Below are 23,637 nucleotides of genomic sequence, written 5' to 3' on the forward strand. Positions count from 1 at the left end.
AGTGGATAGAGCATCAGTCTGCAGACTAAAGGGTCCCAGGTTCGATTCCAGCCAAGGGCACATGCCCAGGTTGCGGGCTCGATCCCCGCCGAGTAGGGGACGTGCAGGAGGGAGCCAATCAATGATTCTCTCTCGTCATTGATGTTTCTCTCTCTTCCTTCCTCTCTGAAATCAATTAAAAAAAAAAAAAAAAGAACCCTTATACATTACTGTTGGGAATGTAAAGTGGTTTAGCTGCTATGGAATAGTTTAGTGGTTCTTCAGGCAACATAGAATTACCATATGACACTGCAATTCCACTCCTAGATATATTCCCCAAAGAACACGTTTATATAAAAACATATATGAATGTTCATAGAAGCATTATTCATAATCAATAACTGGAAACCCAAATGTGCATTAACAGATAAAATAGGGGTTTATCCATGCAATGGGACATTATTCAGCCATAAAAAAGAGTAAATTACTGATACATGCGACAAGATGGATAAACCTGGAAAACATTATCCTCCTATATAATAATAAAGGCTAATATGCAAAATTGTCCCCTTGGGAGTTCAACCATGAGTTAGATCGCTCACCATGATGTGCGCTGACCACCAGGGGCCAGCGCGGAATATGGTGGGCGAGCAGCGGCGGGGGGGGGAGTGGGGGGGGCAGGGAGGGACGACGACACTGAGGAAGCAAGGGAAGGAGGTGGTGGGGAGGGAGGTGGAGAACTGGATCGGGCATGATTACCGGCCAGGCCTAGGGACCCTACCCATGCACGAATTTCGTGCACCAGGCCTCTAGTGCTAAAATAAAAGAAGCCAGACACAAAAAGGCTACATATTGTATCATTCCATTTATGTAAAATATCCAGAGTAGGCAAATCCATAGAGAGATTTGTGATGGCCAGGGAATGGGGAGATGGGAGAATTAGGACTATTAGGTATAGGGTTTCTTTTGAGGGTGATGGAAATGTTCTGGAATCTGATAGTGGTAATGGGTACACAACATAGTGAATATACTAAAAAATCCCTGAAATCAACATTTTAAAGTGGATTTGAAGTTGTGAATTAAATCTCAATTTAAAAAAAAAAAGACACAGCTAGTTGGAGGAGATCACCACTCTTCAAATCTGGGGCAAGCTAAGCATAAAAAATACTGAGTTATTAGATTATAACACTTTGAATTTAAAAAATAAAACCAAATTCATAGTAAAAATCACAACCCAAAAAGAACAGAGGGTAGAAAACTCTTCTTTACAGATGAATGCCAGCTAATAAATGTAGAAGGCATGATGAAATAAGAAAATTACCATTTAAGAACTCCTAATGTGATAATTAACTAACTGGTGAATTTATATAAAAGAACATTAGAGTTCACTATACTTCTCTTTCAACTTTTCTGGAGGTTTACAATTTTTCAAAATAAAATGTTGGGGAGAAAATTTGTATACTAAATCAGCTTTAAAGAACAAACCCAACATGCTTAAACTATAACAATCAGAAATGCAATGATGTCTAATACAAAGAATCTAATTTTCTTGAACATATTTTACTATTCCCATTATGATATAGTTGCTCTGCAAGTCCTCTATGAATCCTCAAGGCTTCTAAATTAGTTAAATGAAAATCACCTAGCCCAATTCAGACAATCAAAAATTTATCCAAGAGGAAAGAAAATAGGTTGGACAACTCACAAACCCCACTGTGCTTTACCCACTACGTGGAACTCCACATACCTCAAAATAATGGCTTTCAAATGTTTTTTTTTTTTTACAAAATTTCTGAGAATTTCGAGAGGTATTCATTTTTAGCTACAGGGCAGACACCCCACATGTTGAGCAGACAATTCAATGTATCTCCAATGGGAAGATTTGTCATAAAGAAAGTCACCAAAAATTGTAAGCAGTCTGGATTCATGTTTATTGAAGCCAGTAATTAGAGACATCTTCTTTCCCAGCACTAGAAAGCAAGGTTCCACATGACTGCATACTGCATCTGGATAGAGCCACCCCCCTGGACCAAGCCTGCTCGGGGAATAATCTGCAGTCCTAATTTTAAGTGAAAAACACCAATAAACTTAGTATAGAGACAACAGTGAACTTTCACTTACAGTATCAACATTGTTAAGGTCATGATGTACAGAGCAGTCACTTTCAACTTTGTTAAAACTAATGAAACGCGAAGTCTTCAATTTAAATACTGATTTTAAAATGCCAATCAAAAAAAAAGTGCAAACAAAATTAAATAATTCTAGCAGCATACCCGTTGCATTTTTAGGAAAGAATAACTCATGGCCTCGATAAGGCCACATCTTCAAAACTGGGCTTATTTCTTTGATTTTTCCATTTTAAAGACAAACAGCAGATGTAACCACTATAATGTATATAAATAGTCATAAAATTCTATTTAACAGTCTACCATACAAGTGTATTCTGCAAATAACATGAATTTTACTTTAAAAAGTAAAGGCTGTTTATTGTTTGGCCTTTGGTTCCAATGCTTGAAAGCCCCAAAATAACAAAAAGACCCTCCCATCCCCCCCACCTCCCAAAAAGAACCCTGCAGCTCCCCAAAGTTGGTAGACTTTGGCAACCACTAAGCACATGACACTATGCAACAGTTCCTTCTGATACTAGGAGCATCCATTTGCCATGAGAAATTAAAAGTGGTTTCCAAGAAACCCTCCTTCACAGAACACAGGTGCCTTAGCATTTCATCGGTTTTAGTACATTTTACAGTGACACAAAAGTGCTTATCAGTTTAAATCATAAAAAAATAAAATAAACGAAAAGTAAAATGATGCTTTGAAATTTAAAATCACTCCATATCCCCCTTAGGCATGTGCCTTTCCAAGAATCCTTTCTCGTTCCTGAGGTCACTCATTTTGTGCCCCACTCCCAGACCCTACAGAGGAATTAAGTGACCCCACCACTAGTGTGGTCACAAGCTGTTGGGCATCTAGTGGTCACTACCCCACAACTATCACTCCACAGTCAGTTTACTGTCATTACCTGGACAATTTGGTAATTGGAAACCACAATACATTAAAAAAAAAACCCTGAATTTAAAAAGGGTAAAAAAGTATATTTTCAACAATAAAACTGGCACAAGAAACATGTTTTATGTTTGTCAGAAAGGCAAGTAAATACTCAGCTTTCTCCTTAACAGTGTTCAGACCTTTACAAAAAAGCAATTCAAGACAGTTTTAGAGTCTTGTTCTATAACATAGGATATTAAGTTATGCCCAGTACTATGTTAGTGGTCAGTCAAATCTTGTATGTAAAAGTAGTAACATTAGGGAAGTTATGCTCAGACACAGTACAATAAACATTCATATAAAAAAAGTAAACTCCACATAAATGAACTGTGGTTTTTCCCTTGGTTTGACAACGAATGTTTTAGACATTAAATTAATGGTAGTGCTTACATTTAAAAGTTCTGTATCATGTATAAAATTAAAAGTGCCATTTCAAATCCACAGAAGTCATTTCCAGAATGGTGTTGTGACATGATAATGTGCATGAATTTGCCCTAAATGGAGACACCTGAAACTCTTATTTCCATAAGAAAAAAAAAAAAGCTTCATTTTATGAAAAACACAAAACAAGAAGTATATCATCTTCATTTTCAATATAAAACATTCATTTGTTTGTCCATCTCATAGCACTGATCAGACCAGGGAGCTAGGACAAGACCCTTTTGCACATGATGGCTTCCACAGACAGTAAGGCAGGGATTGGTGCAAGCCAATTAATCAGTGTGCAATTACATTAAAAACCTCCCTCAAACTTTCTGTAGTACTTTGCATTATAGTAAAATGAGAGGTTGGTCACCCATTCTCTATTTGTAGGCCAGCCTGTGGTAGTAAAAAAAAAGAAAAGGTTTTTGAAATTTAAAAAACAGAGCAGGAGTTATTAAAAAAAAACACTATTTAAAGTAAACTAATTTTGTAACTGCCGACTTTAAACACATCCCAGTGACTGTCTGCCCCACAGTGCACATGCATGGAGCCCAGCACCTCCCATGAGAACATGGCCTCGGCCAAGCACGTGAGTCCGGGGAGGCTGCCATCTTCCCCATCCCTGTGTCAGCTCCACCTGACTCAGGCACACCCACACTTAACACATCTTTCATAAATTAAAGATGCATTCAGAACAAGTCTAATTCCCATTTTGCTTAGTGTTTAGTTTGGAAATGCTTCTGATATTAAGTCTTAAAAATGATTATTCAACTTCTACCGAACACACAGTATTTACTAACACTGCTCATCTCCTCCTTCCTTCACCTCCTTCAACGTTCAGCTCCCCCACCATCACTTCTCTCATTCCTCCTTTAAGCCTTTTTTGTTTCCTGGACTTTCTGCTACTTAATCTGCTTCCCAAGAACAAGTGAATTTGCTAGCACGCACCTGGTCAGACTAACCATCTGATCAATGATTTCCTGGTCTCATTTGCTCCGCCCTGAAAGAAAGAGGGCTCTCTCTCTCTTCATCTACCTTCCCCTCCACATGAAGCCCCAGCTGCACTTGCTTCCCACGAGAGAGCAACATGCCTGCGAGTCCAAGGTTATCCTTAACAAAGGGATCTGACACATAACCTTCCTAAATGTGCAATTCACACTCGGACAAGCCAATGAAGTTTTTTTTTTAGAGTTCATCTCCCCTGCCCCAAAAAACTGATAGCATGTGCCGTATCAGAAAAATCCTGGTCTTAGCAGATCAATATACATAGTTATTTGGTCATTTTACATATGCACTTTTAAGGAGGATCAGGCTTCATTTTCTGTTGAAGAGTTTGTTACCATGGAGTCTGGTTTTCGAGTCATCCTATCCAGTTCTTCTTGAACATTTGTCAACACAGTCTTTTGTCCTTTAAAAAAAAAAAAGCAATGATGGGTTATTGAAAAAAGCCTTTTTTCATTACAATGATTATGAGGCAGACCTAAATTCAGTCCTTCATTATTCAAAATGTCACAGGTCTCTGTTCCCCCAACCAAATAATTCGTATTTCCTACCAGGGGATACCAGCTCACAGCCTGGGCCACCAGACCAGATTCTGAGTCCACAAGAACTCAGGAGCCCCTGAAGGCCCAGGCTGACCTGAGGATAGAGTGATTCCCTGATGGCATTCTTTGATACGAAAACACCCATTAAGGAAAACACTGTATTAACATATCGTACAGCCAATGGAAAATTAAGAGCCAAGAACTTTTAAAATGGCCTCAAGTTTCCAGGGAAAATGTGTAATTCCCAAGGAACTTGATTATTTGTTTCAGAGACTTCTAAGATATAGACTTGCTCTAAAGACATAAAGGACAGATGGAGGGGGGTGAGGTTCATATGCAGGAAAAAATTACAACCCTCCAGTGAGACAGTGTGTTCACAGCTCCAGCACATGGTAAGACTGGGGGGCAGTAAACAAAAATCCTTGTAAAGCATCACAAGAAATTAAATGAGCCCTAACCAGTTTTGCTCAGTGGATAGAGCACTGGCCTGCGGACTGAAAGGTCCCAGGTTCGATTCCGGTCAAGGGCATGTACCTTGGTTGCGGGCACATCCCCAGTGGGGAGTGTGCAGGAGGCAGCTGGTCGATGTTTCTCTCTCATCGGTGTTTCTGACTCTCTATCCCTCTCCCTTCCTCTCTGTAAAAAATCAATAAAATATATATAAAAATAAAATAAAATAATTTAAAAAAAAAGAAATTAAATGAATAAAATGCCAATGGTACACTCTAGACCAGTGGTTCTCAACCTTCTGGCCCTTTAAATACAGTTCCTCATGTTGTGACCCAACCATAAAATTATTTTCGTTGCTACTTCATAACTGTAATGTTGCTACTGTTATGAATCGTAATGTAAATATCTGATATGCAGGATGGTCTTAGGCGACCCCTGTGAAAGGGTCATTCGACTGCCAAAGGGGTCGCGACCGACAGGTTGAGAACCGCTGCTCTAGACCATGACCTCCAATGGACAGAGCTTCTACACCAGGGGACATGTATAGGTTAGGACCTACCTCAACTCACCCAACAGTCAGTTCCTGAGAACCTGAATGTACACTAATCCCACCATAAATGTGCCCAGGAAACCTGTTCAGTAATAAGGTAATCCTACTGTAAATATAGTCAGTATAAAGCAGAGAAGTGCTTCCTTTGCTTGGCTGTTTGCAGGTCAGGTTGATTAGGTCTGCAGGTCAGGTGAAATCACTCTCCTGTCCAGCTCCCACCTCCAGCACCCCTCAACCAGAAGGCTCGTAAGTCTCCAAGGGTCCTTCAGTACCTGACTTCTTGGCTGTGCTCTGCACCCCACCAGCACCAGGACTTCCAGGAGAGCCTGTTTTTTTACTCAACAGACTGTTGAAGAAGCTAGCCAACACCCCTTCACTTGCTGCATTATCTAAGGAAACATTAAGAAAAAAAAGCATCACACAAACTGGACAACTCAATTAAACAAATAAAACCTAGTTTTCAGCTTGGAATGATCCAGTAGTGGCTACTGTCTTCCTAGGATACTGAGCAATCATACAAGTCAGCATGATTAATAAGTGGAATCCTGTTTAGATTTCCCACCAGTTTGGAGGCACAATAGATAACCTGTGCTTTACATCATCTCCCTGTCCACAAGTCCACAAGACAGTGTTTTTCAAAGTTTTATAATCCCATAACAGTCCAAAGCTGCTGTGAAAAGCTCTTATCCAGAATAGAAGACAGCCATCAAATATGCAAGAATAAAATTTTGTTTTGAGGTCTTATTGCACCCAACATCTTTGGATATTAATTACTAAGTCAGTGGGAAAAGAGCTATTTCAACTAACAAGTAATAGAGCTTCACAAGAGAAGTGAAGGGGGGAAAGTCCCACAATTCATAAATGGTAATCAAATAAACATAATAAAAACAAAACTAAGGACTTAAAACACACATTTTAATGTGACTTCTTATACTGTATTCCTCTCCAAAGGAATCTGCACTGCCTAACCGAGGTCTTACACAAAGTCAGATGCAAGAGCCACCGATTCCAACAAAAAAACAGGCCTTGGCCTCTGCCAACCACAAGCCCCTCCCCTGAGAGAGGGGATGTGGAAAGCAGCCCTTCTTGGGGAAGCAAACAGCCCATGGTCTCTACCTTCCAAACCCAGCCACGCAGTCCCCACAGAGCTCAGGCCTAGGTCTAAGCCTCTCTCCACAGACACAGGATACATACTTTTGATGTTTGGATCCGGCTTCTTTACTGACGTGCCTGGGGAGGCACTAGGCACGCTGGCTGGCCCTCCCCGGCCCTGAGTTCTTGGAGAGCCAGAGGGTCCTCGTGCAGGGGATTCCTAAGTCCAAAACCAACCCAAGTCACACACAGGCATAAAAATAACAGAAAATACATACTCCAAAAATGAAACCATCAGTCTACAGGGTATTTTCCAGTCTAGAGAGAAGGATGGGAGTACTGGGCGTTTGCTCCCAGCTCAGTCCCTTTCTAGACCTGTTTCTCCTGAGAGAAGAGGTATCAAGATAACAAAGCCTGTTCACTCAAATCCCAGAGGAGTATTCCTTCCTCAGATATTTTCTGAGTTCCTACTATGTTCCTGGCCCTAGGCCTTCGGGGGACCAAATTCCCTTTGAAAATACAAAAGCCCACACACGCTCTTACAAATAATGGTATAAGATTTGAAGACACCCAAGACACTGGGCCTTGACCCTCTGTTTAAGGTACTCACGGAAGCTCTCGTGGGCGTGGCTGGCTGCTTGGCAAGGAGTGACTGCAAAGAGAGGGACATACTGGCCATTAACCAAGGCCTGCCAAGTGCACTGAAGGTCTGGAGAAACACTTCCAAGTATTCCACTAGAGGGCGCCATTAACAACAACCAAGTCATGGGTTTAACACTAAATGCAAAAAATGTCAATTGAGCAGTTTGGTATTTGGTGAAAAAACATATTCCAAGTAACCAGTTTTGAAGCTAAGAAAGCAAGGAGAGCACAGAAGGGAGGAACAGTTGGCAAAAGAACTGTTAACACCCCCTGCTGACCTGCCTGCTCCACCAGACATGTCATGTCTAACCCATATTAGACATGTCATGTCTAACAGCAGACCTGTGGCATGTCTAACAGCCCAAGTGAAACAGGTGAGACTGAGTTTGCATCCTGAAGGCCTCTGCTCTGGCCTCACTGGTCAGTTTGGGGAAGTTACTTTCCTCACCTACAAAATGGGTGTATCACCTCACCTGCCATCATTCCCAAGGCTGTAGGGGGCTATGTGAAATAATGGAAGTGAGTTCAGGGCACTTGCCCAACATGGGAAGTATTATGCCAGAAAACCTACATTTCCAGACAAAAAAGGTACTTAAAAAGATAACTGCCCTAGCCGGTTTGGTTTGGTGGATAGAACGTTGGCTTGCAGACTGAGGGGTACCAGGTTCAATTCCGGTCAAGGGCATGTACCTTGGTTGCGGGCACATCCCCAGTAGGGGGTGTGTAGGAGGCAGCTGATCAATGTTTCTAACTCTCTATCCCTCTCCCTTCCTGTGAAAAATCAATAAAATATATATATTTTTAAAAAGATAACTAAGCCCATCACTGTAGAATCTGCAAGGCAGGCAGGGATTCCCTGAGGCAGGTGGTCTAATCCCTACTCTGCACCAATTCTAGAAATGGAAGGAAACGGGACCTGCTCGAAACTCCTTTTGCAGCTCTCTGATGCCGGCGACCTCGCCCCGGGGAACTGGCATTTCACTCATGAGAAGGCCTCTGCTCTGGCCTCACTGGTCTTACCTGCTGCTTCATTAGGAACACCTGCTCATCCTCCGCTGCCAACTCTTTGTCGTGGACCAGCTGTGAAGGGAAGAGACACACTCATTTGTGGTCAGAGGTAAAGAACATCTGAACTACTATCAAAATTCATGCTGAAAGGAGAATCTTGGGCTAGGGTCTCCACATGGGTATGGGCAGAATCCCTGCTGAGACTTTTTCTGAGACCAGCCTTGGCATGTGGCCAAGTGACTTTGTAAAAGTCTGGTAGGTTCTAACACCTCCTAGGAGCAAGGGATCAACTAAGTAGTTCAGAGGTGGTAGAGGTACTGTCAGGACCTAAGGGGAAAGGTCAACCCCATTCCATCACTCATGCCCCACCCAAATCCACCTGCATAATACCACACTTCATCTAAAGACTTTTTTTTTCTAAAGCCCTTGGATTACTACCCCCTGACCCAGGATTGTTTAACGTGTAAAACCTGATTCTTTATAGGTTTCTTTTCCCATTAAAAAAATACCTGTAACTCTTCAAGTGATTGATTTGGGTACCTTTCTCACAGGAGGTTTCATGATAAAGTCTTCATATGCATCTTCTGGCTTCACAGTTGTGAAATTTTCATGTAAAATGGCTATTTTCTTTTCATTGTCCCAACCAGCAGGTCTAAAGGCAAAAAGAAAGGGATTGACTTGTTTTTCCTAGGACTGCCTTATAGTGTACAGAGCACATTCTGGGTTAGATAGGACTCCTGGATGAGTTCCTTCCCCACAAGATCTCATCTGCAGTTGCTGGGTTGGCTTGCAACTTTCAGTAGACAAGCCAAGATTTACTGCAGGTATAACTCATCACATCAACACTGTAGGCCCTGCTGGGATCTTACTGATTACACATGCTGACCCACAGCAAGTGTTCAGGGCCTTCCCACACCTCCATCCAGAAGAGCAAGGACACGATGGAGGCCTGTTCTAAGAGAAGAGAATGCAGAGACCAGCATAGAGGCCACAGCTCAGGATGGGACTGTTTCTCTTTGGCATGCAGGCACTTCTCCTGCGAGCTGTTTCTCTGAGAACTCTTCTTTCTGACAAGTTTCTTATGGATTGGTTCATACATTTTACTGGTTTGGGAAAATCTACCCTGGAGCCAAGGGGAGAACCACGACCTGCACTATCCTGGACCCAAACCAAAGGGACACAAAGAGTCCTACATGGATGCTGCCCAGCTTGACACCACAGGGCAAGATGGTACCCAGGATCCATTAAGTTAAGCCACAGCCAACAGACTTTCCTAAAGGAGCAAGTTTAAAATGTCCTACATTTGAATTTAGAAGTTCTAAAAGATGGTGACTGATTGTTCTCACAGGCCTCTCATTCTCCATTCAATTCCTGCTCCACAGCTCTAAAACCAAGGAAGTGCTTAGCCAGGGGTCTGCACCCAAATCGCTCTGCTGACGTCATCAGCTCCCCAAAAGGCAACTACCTAGAGGACCCAAAGTGCAAAGGGACAAGGTGTGAGCAAGATACCGCCATGACCCATGCAGCCTTCAGAAGCTGCAAGATACTTCTCCACTCCAGACCAGCCCCAAACCCAGCCAGTCTCCCTGCTCCTCCTGCTCCCTGGGGTCACGTGTGATCTGGGCACTGGCTGACTCCAAATACACACTGCTCTGCACTTGTGCCACTGACTGCTTTAGACAATTCTCTACTATCAGTTCAAGCCTCCAGGTTTGCTGTCTACAAACAGCCCAAGTGAGGTTCTCCCTGAATGCTTAGGAGGCAATCCATTCAGTCCCGAGCTCTTGGCTTTCACACCTTCAGTCTTCTCACAGACTGTCCCTCCTGCTCCTCCATTCTTTCTGGCCGCCTGGCCCACACCACTCATCCTTCTAGCATCACTCTCTCTGCCTTCCCTGCTGCACTGTCTCCACTATCCCACTACTCCCCTACCTCTCCTTGGCTGTGTGTGTGTGTCTTTATAGTGCCATGTGCAGGGACCGTCTCTCATTCATTTCTGTGTACTCAGCATAGATCCCAGGTACCTACAAAGTGCTCAGTATTTGCTGAATATCCTGTAATTCTTTAAGTCAAGAGAATATCTAAGACTAAAAACATTGATCTATGGCATAAGTCCTCTGAGAGACCACAGCTTCAACATTTATTTATGCATCCACAGCATTATCATTCTCCAGTGAGTGAAAGACACAAACTCGGGCAAACAGGTACCCAAATCCCTGCCCAGGGGCTCCCAAAATGTGAAATGCTGGAAACACACTAAGCAGGCAGTATAGCCGAAGCCCATGCTGACAGGGATGCCTGCTGATGACCAGAGAGAAACCAGATGCTTCGACAGAAAACATTCAGGATCCCCAAAGCGCCAATTCCCTCTACTTCAACTCCTTCCCTCAGCTAGTATTTTACCAAAGTAGACAGTAAGAGCAAAAATGGCTGGCTTCAGTTTTGGCAACTTGCTCTCAAGGACGAAAGGCAGCACCCGTGACCTCACGCTACCCACTTCTCTCAGGCTGGAGGCAGAATGGCCAGTAATCTGGGAAGGAGCGGAGAGGGAAATGTGGGTGTACCTATCACCTGGGAGGTCCAGCCCAAGCACCTTGCGCCAAGGCCGCAGAAAGCTGGCTGTGTAAGACAGAAGGCACCTTACTTGGAAAGATAAAAAGTAAAGAGCAAATGTACAGTAAAGAATTTGAAAGCATCACCTACAAAGAACTCACATAAAAACTGCATCCTTTTCCACAACTAAGGCAGGCGTGGTAAAGTGGAAACCATACGTTTTATGAACGATGTACTTATACAACAAGTCGAGGTTTTTTTCTTCCTTCACTGATGTGTAAATCAAGGCAGCTCCATCTAAGCAATCTGCTTAAGGAAAACCAATTCACTACAGGAAACAGAAGCAAACACACACAAGCACAATCCTCACAATATTACCCATAGGTTGACCAGTTTTTGATTAATACATAATCAATAGAAAAGCGTTGAAATTTTAAAAAACTAAAAGGATAATAATAGCAGACAAACCAGGTCAAAAGTAAAGAGTATGTTGCTAGTGGGCCATGCAGTTCCTTTTTTAACATGTAAACTTGTTTTCTGACCCATTAAGATTACTTCTTAGCAGGCAAGTTAATAGTTCTGAAGCTAGCCCAGGAAAACACCCTCAGTATATCCAAGGTACAGATTCTTTCCCACGCAGATGCTCACATGTGATTAAGTTTACCATTAAGCACGTTTATGAGATGGGTACCTACATGTACTGGTAACCACTACTGAACTGGACAAGCTAAAGGGTCCAAAGGAAGTGATAGGAACGTATCCCTCACTCCCACCCTAGGGAGTGGATCTACGGCACCAACTGCTATTGGATTTTTATAGATACTGGACTCAAGGAACTACTGACACAGCATCTTTCTCATGGACAGCACAAAACACTTGTAGCATCTAAAACAATAGTGTTGGGTAATTAACCCTTTCTGCAAAAGAAGCAAAGTTTAAAAAGCTTTCCAAGATATGATAAAAGTATCTTGGTAATAAATCAAACATCAGCTTCCTTCTTAAATATAAAAGGCTATCAAATATACAGCATTAAAAATAAAAGTGATCAAATATAGGCAAAAATTCTTAAGTCTCAAATTCCAACATAGTAATATACAAAACTAGTAAAAAGATGTATACATTATCTCCCTGGCAGGATCTTTCTGGATTCAGGAAGTACTTGTCTCCTTGAAGATGCTCCATTTGGAGGGAGGCCTGTGCCCCCGGGCCCCAAAGCAGCACCCCAAGGATACACTGGAGGCAGAACCTCCGTAGATGTGACTGGATAAAGTCGAAGTGCTCGTCCCTGTAATCATGCTCCTTCTCCAGGACACTCACAGCATCGCACTGCAGGGAAGACAGAAAGAAAAATGAGTGTCTTCTTCAGGAGTAAAGTATCACAGCTCCAAAGAAAGCCACAGGCAAAAGTCCAAGCATTAATTAGACAGACAAGAGTGAAAGGCAATTGGACAGCCCAGCCGGTGTGGTTCAGGGGTTGAGCACTGATCCATGCATTAAGAGGTCGCCAGTTCGATCTCCAGAAGAGCATGTGCAGGAGGCAGCCAATCGATGTTTCTATCTCTCCCTCTTCCTCCCGCCCCTCTAAAATCAATAAAAACATATATAAAAATTCTTAAAAAAAAAAAAAAGCAACTGAATATTTTTTCTTTTATCCTGGACCTGTTTCCATATCTGTAAAGCGGGAATATAAGAACCCTGATCACCTCACTAAGGTTCCAAGAATCAAACAAGGTCACATCAAGAACAGGCCTACTGGGCATGGTTGGGCACTGCACATTCCATAGGGCTCCATTCTCGCAAAAGGTACTCCCTATAGTTGGGCAACACAGTGGCTCTGACTGGGAATGGAGTACTTTTGAAACTCAAAATGTTTTAAAGCCACTCCTTTTTATTTTGTAAGAGACACAACTTTATTACTCTATAACTGAACTTAATTTCTATTCCCACTTCATCATTCTGCAGGATAAAAGAAACTGAAATTTCAAGTTTCCTTCCTTCTTTTCATAGGCTTATGTTCCTTTCTGAAAATCATCTCATGTCCAACAAACTTTACAGACCAAAGCCCAAAAGAATTCTGCTCTTCCATATATATTTTTCAACATTAGTTTGGGCTAGATGAACTGGTTTACACAGCCTTATGAAAACTTTTTTTAGTTCTAAGTTTGAATCACTCAATAAATTGACAGTGCTTCATGGAGAGATCAATCCAGGCTATGAGCAAACTGAGTTATGTCATGTTTCCAGCAACAATGTTTAAATGACATTTTCTATGCTGACATATTCAATGTACCTTAATGAATCCTGAATTAGAACAACTCTCCCTTGGGAAGACACCTAATTAAAGCTTCCCAGTTTCTTTCAGATGGTGACTGTTCACTGGCCAAATCAAGTCAAGTTTGCAGCTCCCTGGCACACACCTTTGTGCACACCACCAACACTGGGATCCCCAGATTATGAGTCAGCACATTGTCACCAAGAGGCAGGGCAACATTTTCTTCATCAGGACCCGAGGTCAGAGGCCCTCTTCTCTGTGGGGAACCTTGACAACCTTCTTCTGGTTCAATATAGTCTTGAAAATCTTTCACAACTATAGGTGAAAAAGGAAAAGAAAATTACACACAGAGAGATACATGCCAGCTTTAGAACACTGAAAAAAGGTAGGAACAAGCACAAAACAAAAAGAATTGTGACAAATTTCCTAATTGCATCCTACTGCAATATTAGGGATTTGGGGATGATGATATAAAATGCCAATTCTGACATATTCAGTTTGAGCATTATAACTTCAGAGCAGCAAAAACATTCCTCTGGCCTGGCCGGTGAAGCTCAGCAGTTGAGCATGACCCATGAACCAAGAGGCCACCAGTTCAATTCCGCATCAGGGCACATGCCCAGGTTGCGGGCTCGATCCCCTGTGCATGTGTGCAGGAGGCAGCCGATCAATGATTCTCTCTCATCATTGATGTTTCTCTCTCCCCCTCTCCCTTGCTCTCTGAAATCAATAAAAAATATATTTAAGAAAAAAATCCAAATGGCCCTTGGCAGAAAGTTCCCCACCCCTGCTCTACTTGATAAGCAAGGGAACCCCCAGGCATAAAGCAGGAAAGACTAATCTACACACAAGCACAATCTTCTGGCGGCTCTGGGGGTTGCTCTGCCCTTCCCCTCGCTCAGATGGGTCCTGCAGCCAAACAGCGGCCACAGATTCAGGACCAATGGAGAACCTAATTCTGCAAGACAGTGGCTGGCCATGGAACAGCTTTCCAAACTCAGCAGGCAGATGACTGGTGCTGGATTGGAAACTAGGTTGGATAACAACCCTTCGCTCATTCAATTACAATACCTAAAGTCCCATTAATCTGGAAAGCGTGAGTCCTCTGAGCAAAAGGATAGACAACTGCTTTATTAAAATGTAACCTAAAACCAGCAGTAACAAAGATACTCCTTCACCATGCAGAGGAGGGGTGGTGAAAACAAGAGAGGTCCTCAGAAGATTGACCAGAGTCATGAGGCATGGATTGGTTCCAGCAATTACTTGTTGCCTTCCAGTGTCCTTTCTCTTCTTCTTATAAATGAATCGAACCCGGATACTTAGAACACATGGCCACATAGACTACAGGCACGAGCCCTTCAGCCCTTCTTTCCTCTTCCTCCATCCTGCTGTCTGGAACAGGGATGTGAGGGTTAGAGCTCTAGGTGTCAAGAGGAAGAGAACCACACCCTCGAGATGACAAAGCAAAAAGCCAAAAGGAACCAGGGTACTTGACCTGTCTTCTTAGAGCTGCTTTCCAGGCCTGACCTGCCTACCTCTGGATTTCATTTACATGAGAGAGAAATAAACCTCAGTCTTGTTTAAGCCACTGTTACTTTGGGTTTTGTGTCACACGCAGCTGAATCCTAAGTGACAGACATCATCGACTAAGAACACAAAATTTAGTGTGTCACTGTCATGGGAACACAAGCTCCCAAGGAACAGGCATCTAGTCTGCTGTATGCACCCCCAACACCTAGACCAGACCTGACACAAGAAGGACACTTTTCCTGTCTGGAAGGAACAATATCCTTGGCTCGATCTCTATTTTTTTTTTTTCTGTTTTAACAAATCTACAAAGTTACATATAACTCTAAGAAAACAGGTTTGGAAACTGAACTCGTTAGTGCATTAACCCACTCATCTAGGCACGATGCTAAACATGCAGTGAAAGAAAAACTGCTTTTCAGCCTCAGAACTATTCTGAGAAGTTGTCTTTAGGATCTCTATTTCAGGGGGAAAAGAGGCTTTATCTAGAAAGGCCAGTGGCTGGAGACAGATGAGCTGAGCTGCATACCAATCACTGCAGCACACATAAACACAGCAAACCAAAGATTAGATGCAAAACTCCCTATTTAAGCTAATGTGGGACAGGAGCAAGTTAGGAAGTTATGACAGGAAGACACATAGCCAGAAATACCATTTGAAAAGCACACCAACATTCTGAACCCTTCTGCCAGGAAGTGTGAAGATCCCGTGTGCCATGCCCCAGAAGCCCTCATTAATTCACTAAAGGGAATGATGTCATCCTGTGGAAATAAGCCAAGCTGAGCCAAGCCTGCCTTGGCCAAGACTGCTGCTGCCGCCGCAGCCACCACAGCTCCAGTCCCTGCCCCTGCCCCTCCCATTTTCCTGGCAAGTGGACAGAAGCTGATGTAACTGCACAGAAGCAAGGGAAAAGAAAAACAAGCTTCTGAACCACATTAAAGAGAGGAAAAAAAAACACACAAAAAACTTCCTTTAATTTGAAAGTTCTTTGTTCTCAAAAGGACTGGGATATCCTTAGTTTTATTTATTTTTTTTTAAAAGCTTTTTTATTTTTTATTTTTTAAAATATATTTTATTGGTTTTTTACAGAGAGGAAGGAGAGGGATAGAGAGTTAGAAACATCGATGAGAGAGAAACATCGATCAGCTGCCTCCTGCACGCCACCCCACTGGGGATAAGAAAAACAAGCTTCTGAACCACATTAAAGAGAGGAAAAAAAAACACACAAAAAACTTCCTTTAATTTGAAAGTTCTTTGTTCTCAAAAGGGTTCTGGCATCCTTAGTTTTAAAATAGCCTTTCGTTTTAATGACAAAAAACATCCTTCCTATTTATATGAACTAAAATCATATTTGCTGGATCCCAAAATGAACTAAGGTAGGAGTGAAAGATGTGTCTGTGGGCTTCCTTTAAGCCTGCCAATAAGAGGGTCCATAGGGCCTCAATGGAATCCCAGGCAAAGGACTCAAGCTGCAGGGATCACAGTAAGTCCCCATACCACTGATGCTAACTCTGCAGGCAGAGAGTAATAGAAATATAAAAAGATGCACAGAACTGATCACAGTTGCGGGGGAAAGGGAAACCCTTATTTTACAAGAGAACCAATGAAGATAATACAAAATATTGGTTCATTAATATTCTTCAACTGTGACACTTGATATAAAAACTGCTTTAAATACTTTTTTTAATCCTCAACTGAGGATATTTTTTCCACTAATTTTTAGAGAGAGGGGGGGGGGGGGTGGGAAGAGGGGAGAAAGAGAGAAACATTGATGTGAGAGAGACACATCAGTTGGTTGCCTCCCTCACACACCCAACTGGGAGCAGGGAACGAACCCACAAGCCAGGTACAGGCCCTTGTCTGGAATCGAACCTGTGACCCTCTGGTGCATGGGCCGATGCTCTAACCACTGAACCGTGCCGGCCAGGGCTGCTTTGACTACTGATTTTACAGGAGCAACTGTAATGGTGCAAACAAAACACAAGCACTCTGCAAGGGAAGCTTTGCAGCCTCTCGACATTGTCAAAAGAAAGGTGGTTGGAACCACCCAAAAAGACCACTGAATTTTCCCATTAAGAAAACCTTATTTTACTTACACTTCCGTTCCAGCTCCCTCATTTCTTCTGGTGGAATTTTCATTTTATCTATGTGCTCACGTAAAACACTAGCCCATTTCTGCAGAGATTCCATCACAGCCCAAGGCCTAGACATGTCTGCAACAAAAATGACCAGGGTCTCCGGCAAGGATTCGGCAGAAACTGCAAACTTCAGCAGGCCTTTGTGGTATAGGTCTCCGTCCAGAATCCACACGTTACAGCGTGTGTGATCTAAGAAAGGAAGTGAAGTTAAGTTACTGCCTGACAATGACCACCAGCACAGCTGAAAGAAGAGCCACACCAGAAAACAACTGGAAGGTGACAGTCACAACATTCCACACAGAACACACATAGATGCTTAACCAGAAAAGGCCCAAGTGCTCAGTGGACAGCAACTCTTGGTCAAGATGCCTAGGGACCTGTCTAAACTAAACTTTTTAAACTACTCTAACTTATTGTGTCCACATTATAAAAAGATTCCACACTTTAGCTTTCAATAAGAATTAAAAGATACTAATAAATAAAGGCTACTGGTCAATTGTTCCATAGTCTAAATAACCTATTCTCCTTAAAACATCAGCAATCTGTGAGGGAGCAAGCTAAGCTGCTGAGCCTGTGGTTAAACATACTTTTTTTGTGTCAGTCACACTAAGCAGTACGTTCACATATTACGAAGGGTGCCAAAGAGACAGGACACCTTTGTATTTAAATGCTAAGATAAAATCATTACTTATATAAATTGAGATGTGAATCACTGGATACCTGATGATTTAAAGAATTACAATTATTTTTGATACAACAATAATATGGTCATTTTTAAAAATCCTTATCTTTTATTTATTTTTTACATTTTCAATCCTCACCTGAGGATATTTTTCCATTGATTCTTAGAGAGAGTGGAAGAGAGAAGGAAAGAAAGAGAAAAATATCGATGTGAGAGAAATACATCGATTAGTTGCCTCCTGCATGCGCCCGACCAGGGCCTGGGCCAGGGAGGAGCCTGTAACCAAGGTATGTGCCCTTGAATGAAGTCGAACCTGGGACTCTTCGGTCCGCAGGCCAACGCTTTATCCACTGAGCCAAACCAGCTAGGGCTAAAATCCTTATCTTTTAGACATACATATGGACGTATTTGCAGATGTAATGACATGCCTGAAATTTGCTTCATAATAATCCAATTTGAAGTGAAGGAAAAAAAGGGTGAGAATAATCTATATATACTAGAGGCCTGATGCATGAAATTCATGCAAGGGGCTTGGCCCTCGCAGCCACAGTTCGTCTGGAAAGTCGTTCAGCTGTCCGGTCTAATTAGCATATTATGCTTTTATTATTCTAAGTAGAAACCTAAGGGACCATCTGACCGGTAGCTATGACAAGCAATGACCACGAGGGGGCAGACACTCAACGCAGGAGCTGCTGAGGTGCAGTGATTTGGCAGCTGTGGGCCTCAGGTGACACACATGGAACCAGAGAGGAGGGAGCTTGATTCCGGGGTGCATCACCTGAGAACCGCCCCGTGCAACCTGGGACCCCTCAGGGGATGTCAGAGAGAGGGTTTCGGCCCGATCCCTGCAGGTTAGGCCGAGGGAACCCACCAGTGTACAATCTGTGCACCAGGTCTCTAGTAGTTAAAATAAAATTCATAAAGAACTGGTAACTATTGAAGACAAATGATAAGTAAATTGGGGTCCATACTAGTCTCTCTCTATATTGTATACTAGAGGCCCAGTGCACAAAATTCTTGCAGGGTTACGGTGCCTAGGCCTGGCCAGCAGTCAGGGCCGATCAGGTTCCCCGCCTCCCCCTTCCCTCACCACCCACGTGCCACCACCATGCGGTTCCCCGCCTCCTCCTTCCCTTGCTCCCTCAGCACCCTGCCATGTTCCACACCACTCCTTTGTGGTCAGCACACGTCATAATGAGCGATCAAACGCCCGGTCTCCTGGTCGAACTCCTGAGGGGACACTTTGCATATTAGCCTTTTATATATATATATATATGTAGAAGATTATATATAGATAGATACTTTTTGTTTTCCATTAATAAAAAGTTAAAAACATTCACACAATGTGCATGTGCTGACATTTAATGAAACATATTCCCAAAATCATAACTGGATGACCAAATTATAAAGATAATTCTCCAAATTGATAATATATCTAAAAAAAGTTGTCATGGTGTTTAAGGAAAAAATTTTTTTTTTCAAAAGTGCATCGAGGGGGAAAAAAAAGTGCATCGAGGAAGAACTCCTACGATCAAAATATAATGTCATTAAACGTATTTCCCAATAAATTCCAACATACATCTTAAAAATCTGTCTGCTGTTAACTACCTTTTTTTGTATAATCAACATACTGTAAAAAATACTTATTATCCTGACTTTATTTCAACAGTATAATAAGGTATCTACATCTAGCTAAACTTTCAAAACTCTAATACATTTTATTTTTCAATTACAGTTTACATTCAATATTATTTTGTATTTGTTTCAGGTGTATCAAAACTCTAATACATTTTAGATAGCAGTTTGGACTGGGTTATGTGAATTCCTTCAAAAATATTGCTTTGTATATAAAGGCCACAGATTTTAAAGCCTGCCCCTCACCAGGCACAGTTCCTTTTTTCAGTCTCTCTTCCCACTGCCCACTACACATAACTCACCCATATGCATGCAGATCATACACATCCCATGTGGAGTTAAACAAATGCCCCCAACCCTGAAGGCAGTGGTCCTTTGACATGTCATGTCCTACCACAAACCAGGAACAAGCTTTATTTATAACCTAGTCTCATCACATAATAGTAATAAAAAGCCTACAGCTGAAAGATATATAGTTAACCACAGATTCAAAGAGGAACCTGCAAATAGGTGGCCTAGAAAAAATCCCATAAATGCAAAGACCAAAAAGTTTTTAAGGAATCTGAAATAAAGTTAACATGTACTTCAACTCAAAGGCAAATGAATATGGTTAATATGATGTGTTGGCATGAAATATGCTTGTGCCATCTTGAAACAGGAGGCCTTGGAGTCACAGAGTATCTGCACCATGTTTTTCAAAAGGCACTATAGATACCACTGTGTCTTAAGCTCTGCGTTACATGTGATACATACCACCTCTCATCCTGTCAACCTACAAAACATATATTACCCAATTCTAAAAATGAGGAAACTGAGGTGCAGAGTGGTTCAGTCAGTCACAACTAGTGACTATATGGGTTTCTGAACCGGTTCTGTGTGGCTCCAATGCCCAGTTTCTTTTCACAATAACCATGCTGCCCAACAAAGACAGGAAGCAAAAGACTCAGACACACGAGACCCTCTAGGCCTGGCTCAGTTGTCCTACTCACGCCGATTCCATTCGGCCTAAATGGCACCTGAATGTCTCTGTCCTTTTTACACAAGGAGAATCCTCAGCACCGGGTCTACCTTCAACCTTTCTTTCACATCCTTCGGGGAATTTTCAGCATGGCAAAGGAAACTGGGGAGGAGGAGGAGGAATAAAGTCCCTGGAGTTCTAATATTACCAATAAGTTACCATTAATACAGCGCAGTTCTCCAAGCTTTAACAAGCAATCCTTACCCGAGCCCTCTTACTAATAATGACTCTTGGAGATCAAAGAATTATCATACTGGAAAGGACCTGAGTCCAGCTTCTTCATTTTAGCAATAAGGAAATAGAGGGCCAGAGGTGGTGAGATCTGCCCTCTTATATATAATCGCCCTTATATCATGATCCTTACTGTTTAAATGGGTAAAGGAAAACATAAAGAAAGTAATTTAGCCCGGCTGGTGTGGTTCAGTGGTTGAGCATTGACCTATGAACCAGGAGGTCACAGTTTGATTCCTGGTCAGAGTACATGCCCAGGCTACAGGCTCAATCCCCAGTGTGGGGTGTACAGGAGGCAACCGATCAACGATTCTCTCTCATCACTGATGTTTCTATCTCTCTCTCCCTCTCCCTTCCTCTCTGAAATCAATAAAAATATGTGTATAAAAAAAGTAATTTAATGACTATATTTCATCCTTAACTACATAACTTTCCTATAAATAAAAAGACCTAGACACCAATAATTATTTATTTTAGAGCCATTAAAATAAATAACAGTACAGGAGTGACTCCTGTACCATCTCCCTACGGCCCCAACCCTAAAGCCTAAGTTTATAAAGGAGGCAACTGAGTAATGGTAACCAAAAACCATTACTCCAATCCAGCTCATAATTATACTTACAAGAAAGAATTATGAGTCCTAGCTGGTTCGGCTCAGTGGATAGAGTGTCGGCCTGCAGACTGAAAGGTCCTAGGTTCGATTCCGGCCAAGGGTACATGCCCACATTTCAGGCTTGATCCCCAATAGGACGCATGCAGGAGGCAGCCGATCATTGTTTCTATCTCTCTCTTCCTCTCCCTTCCTCACTGAAATCAATATAAATATATACTTTTTCAAATGGTAAAATGATATCTAATCCTTATACGAGTGCTTACCATGCACTATTAATCAACCCAACTACTCTGTAGGTAGAAACTATTACTATCCACATTCTCGAGATGAGGAATTAAAAGAGAATATTATCACATATGAGCTCCTATTCTTTCCACTGAAAGAAACACAGGAAATTAGCATTTTTACACTGTCACAAAGAGACTCAGAAGAGTCTCCTGTGAATATTTGTTGAACTATTACATTCTGAACCACACCCATTTCAGATCCTCCACTAGAACCAGGCAGAGTAACAATAGATCAGTCTGCCATGCATTTCTCTCATAGAGAAGTTCAAAGCTTTTAAAACATCTTATTACCTTTATGTATATCTGGAACTACCTTCAGTGTCTCCTTGTAAGTGAGGGTTACCCAGAGCAGCAGCTGACAGCCCTATTCCCAATTTTCACTAACATACTCTAAAAAGAAAAGTGAGTAAAGTCCTATAAAGACATATACTTCATCGATTCCCCTGTGAATTATTCTCCAAGAAAGAATATACCTACTAAGAAGGGTTCCTGGTGGCTACTGGGCTCAAATTAAAAACACACACACAAAAACAGGATCTAGCAGCCATTTCTAAACCGGGGCCTCTCATGCAAACCATGCTTCAGGGAGAAGCTGGCACCAAGCTGCCTGCCTCCTACACTGACTGCCTTTCTGCACTGTGTTTCTGCCATCTGAGCCAGCCCTTATAGAGGAGTTCCTGGAATCCTGTAACAGCCAATAGGGCTGAAACTTCCCCAGTTCAATAGGAGCTACACAACTAAATCAGCATCTTCACTGACCAATCAGGGTCTAGGGACAGGGACTTCTGTCTATATAAGTCAGCTCCCCTCTATCTTGGGAAGTGCACTTCCCTTTTTAATGAAGACAGAAGACTGTGTTTCCCTCTGAAGATGTTTCACTAGAGCAGAGCAGAGCAGAGCAAATAGGTGGAGCAGAGCTAAGCTGCCTAGTGAAAGAGAAAGAGAGGCCTTGCCCCAGAACTTCCTCAAAGCCAGGCGCTGCTCCCTAACTGAGATGTTAACACCATTAAGCTGTTCCGTAGCTGTGCTGTTTTCACAATTGAGCTTTTTTGCACTAAATAAAGTTTCCTTTTTCACCACACCCCAAATTGGGGATTCCTGTTGGCGTTGACTTGGCAACACGACCACTGGTTGACAGAACTAAACAGAAAATCGAGAATGCCTAGCCATGTTGCAGGAGCTGCAACCAAGGTGTCAGAGCCCTGCATGCAACCCTCACCACGGACCAACGCTTCACTCACCATCTCGGTCCTCGTCATGGACGCTGAGGTAGAGATACTCTAGGCCTCTTCCTTTTTTGCCATGCTCAGCTCCTTGTAGTTTAGTCATGAGGGTTGTTTTCCCAGAACCATCTTCACCTACAAATAATGGGTATAAGACAAAGTGTACTGTTTACTGTAGGCAGGGATGAGGAGTCGTGACATTCACATGAAGAACTATGAATTTCCTGCAAAGCCTGCTATTGAGGTCTCTCACCTGCATTCATAAACAAAGCAGGCTTTGCTTGAAGAGTGGTTGGTGTGGGGAGGGGTGATAAAGGCGGCAAATCCCAACATCTAAAATGACATTCTATTGCAGTTGTCCTTATTTCACAAGGGAAGGACTAGAGTAGGTCCACAGGCCCTATCTACAATTTATAAGACATGCATTTGGAGAACTGAAAATAAAAGGTGGAGCTAGTTGCTCACAAAATAAACTTTTACCACAAGAAGAGCAAGAAATCTTCCAAATATAATTAACCTTAAAACACAGGAACTCTGAACTAAAAAAAAGTCTGATCCTGCGTCACAATGATGAAGAACAGAAGCTATTCTTCACTTTTCATTTTAGTATATCTCTTTCATAAGCATCCTGATGGCTAGGAAACTAATGAAAATGATTACAGACCTACGCAAAACTCTTAAGCACAATCTCAGTAATTACCAAGCACTTCCTCATCCCCCTC

The 23,637-nt window shown here is 42.2% G+C and overlaps 1 protein-coding gene across 7 annotated transcripts in view; it reads right to left on the minus strand.

Annotated features, from left to right (window-relative positions):
- DYNC1LI2 (dynein cytoplasmic 1 light intermediate chain 2) overlaps positions 1-23,314 on the minus strand; it is a 35,194-nt gene extending 11,880 nt beyond the window's left edge. For 2 of the 7 annotated variants that reach the window (XR_002831823.1, XM_023763147.1), the window contains exons 1-12: positions 23,169-23,313; positions 22,934-23,050; positions 17,185-17,415; positions 13,707-13,876; positions 12,522-12,615; positions 11,451-11,586; positions 9,277-9,388; positions 8,749-8,808; positions 7,697-7,738; positions 7,189-7,306; positions 6,267-6,383; positions 4,791-4,858 (exon numbers count right to left, since the gene is read on the minus strand). Coding sequence is in view for 5 of the 7 variants with exons in the window: in XM_023763147.1 (XP_023618915.1) it covers positions 4,791-4,858; positions 6,267-6,383; positions 7,189-7,306; positions 7,697-7,738; positions 8,749-8,808; positions 9,277-9,388; positions 11,451-11,586; positions 12,522-12,615; positions 13,707-13,876; positions 17,185-17,415; positions 22,934-23,050; positions 23,169-23,178 (1,275 nt within the window). In the remaining 2 variants the exon portion in view is untranslated. Of the gene's footprint in view, positions 1-831; positions 4,859-6,266; positions 6,384-7,188; positions 7,307-7,696; positions 7,739-8,748; positions 8,809-9,276; positions 9,389-11,450; positions 11,587-12,521; positions 12,616-13,706; positions 13,877-17,184; positions 17,416-22,933; positions 23,051-23,168 lie in introns of those variants that run through there. The other 5 variants (XM_014464888.2, XR_002831822.1, XM_014464889.2 and 2 more) reach the window with 5 other exon arrangements.
- Between the last annotated feature and the right edge of the window lie 323 nt (positions 23,315-23,637).

Source organism: Myotis lucifugus, unplaced genomic scaffold (genome assembly GCF_000147115.1).
Source record: "Myotis lucifugus unplaced genomic scaffold, Myoluc2.0 scaffold_274, whole genome shotgun sequence".
NCBI lineage: Eukaryota > Metazoa > Chordata > Mammalia > Chiroptera > Vespertilionidae > Myotis > Myotis lucifugus.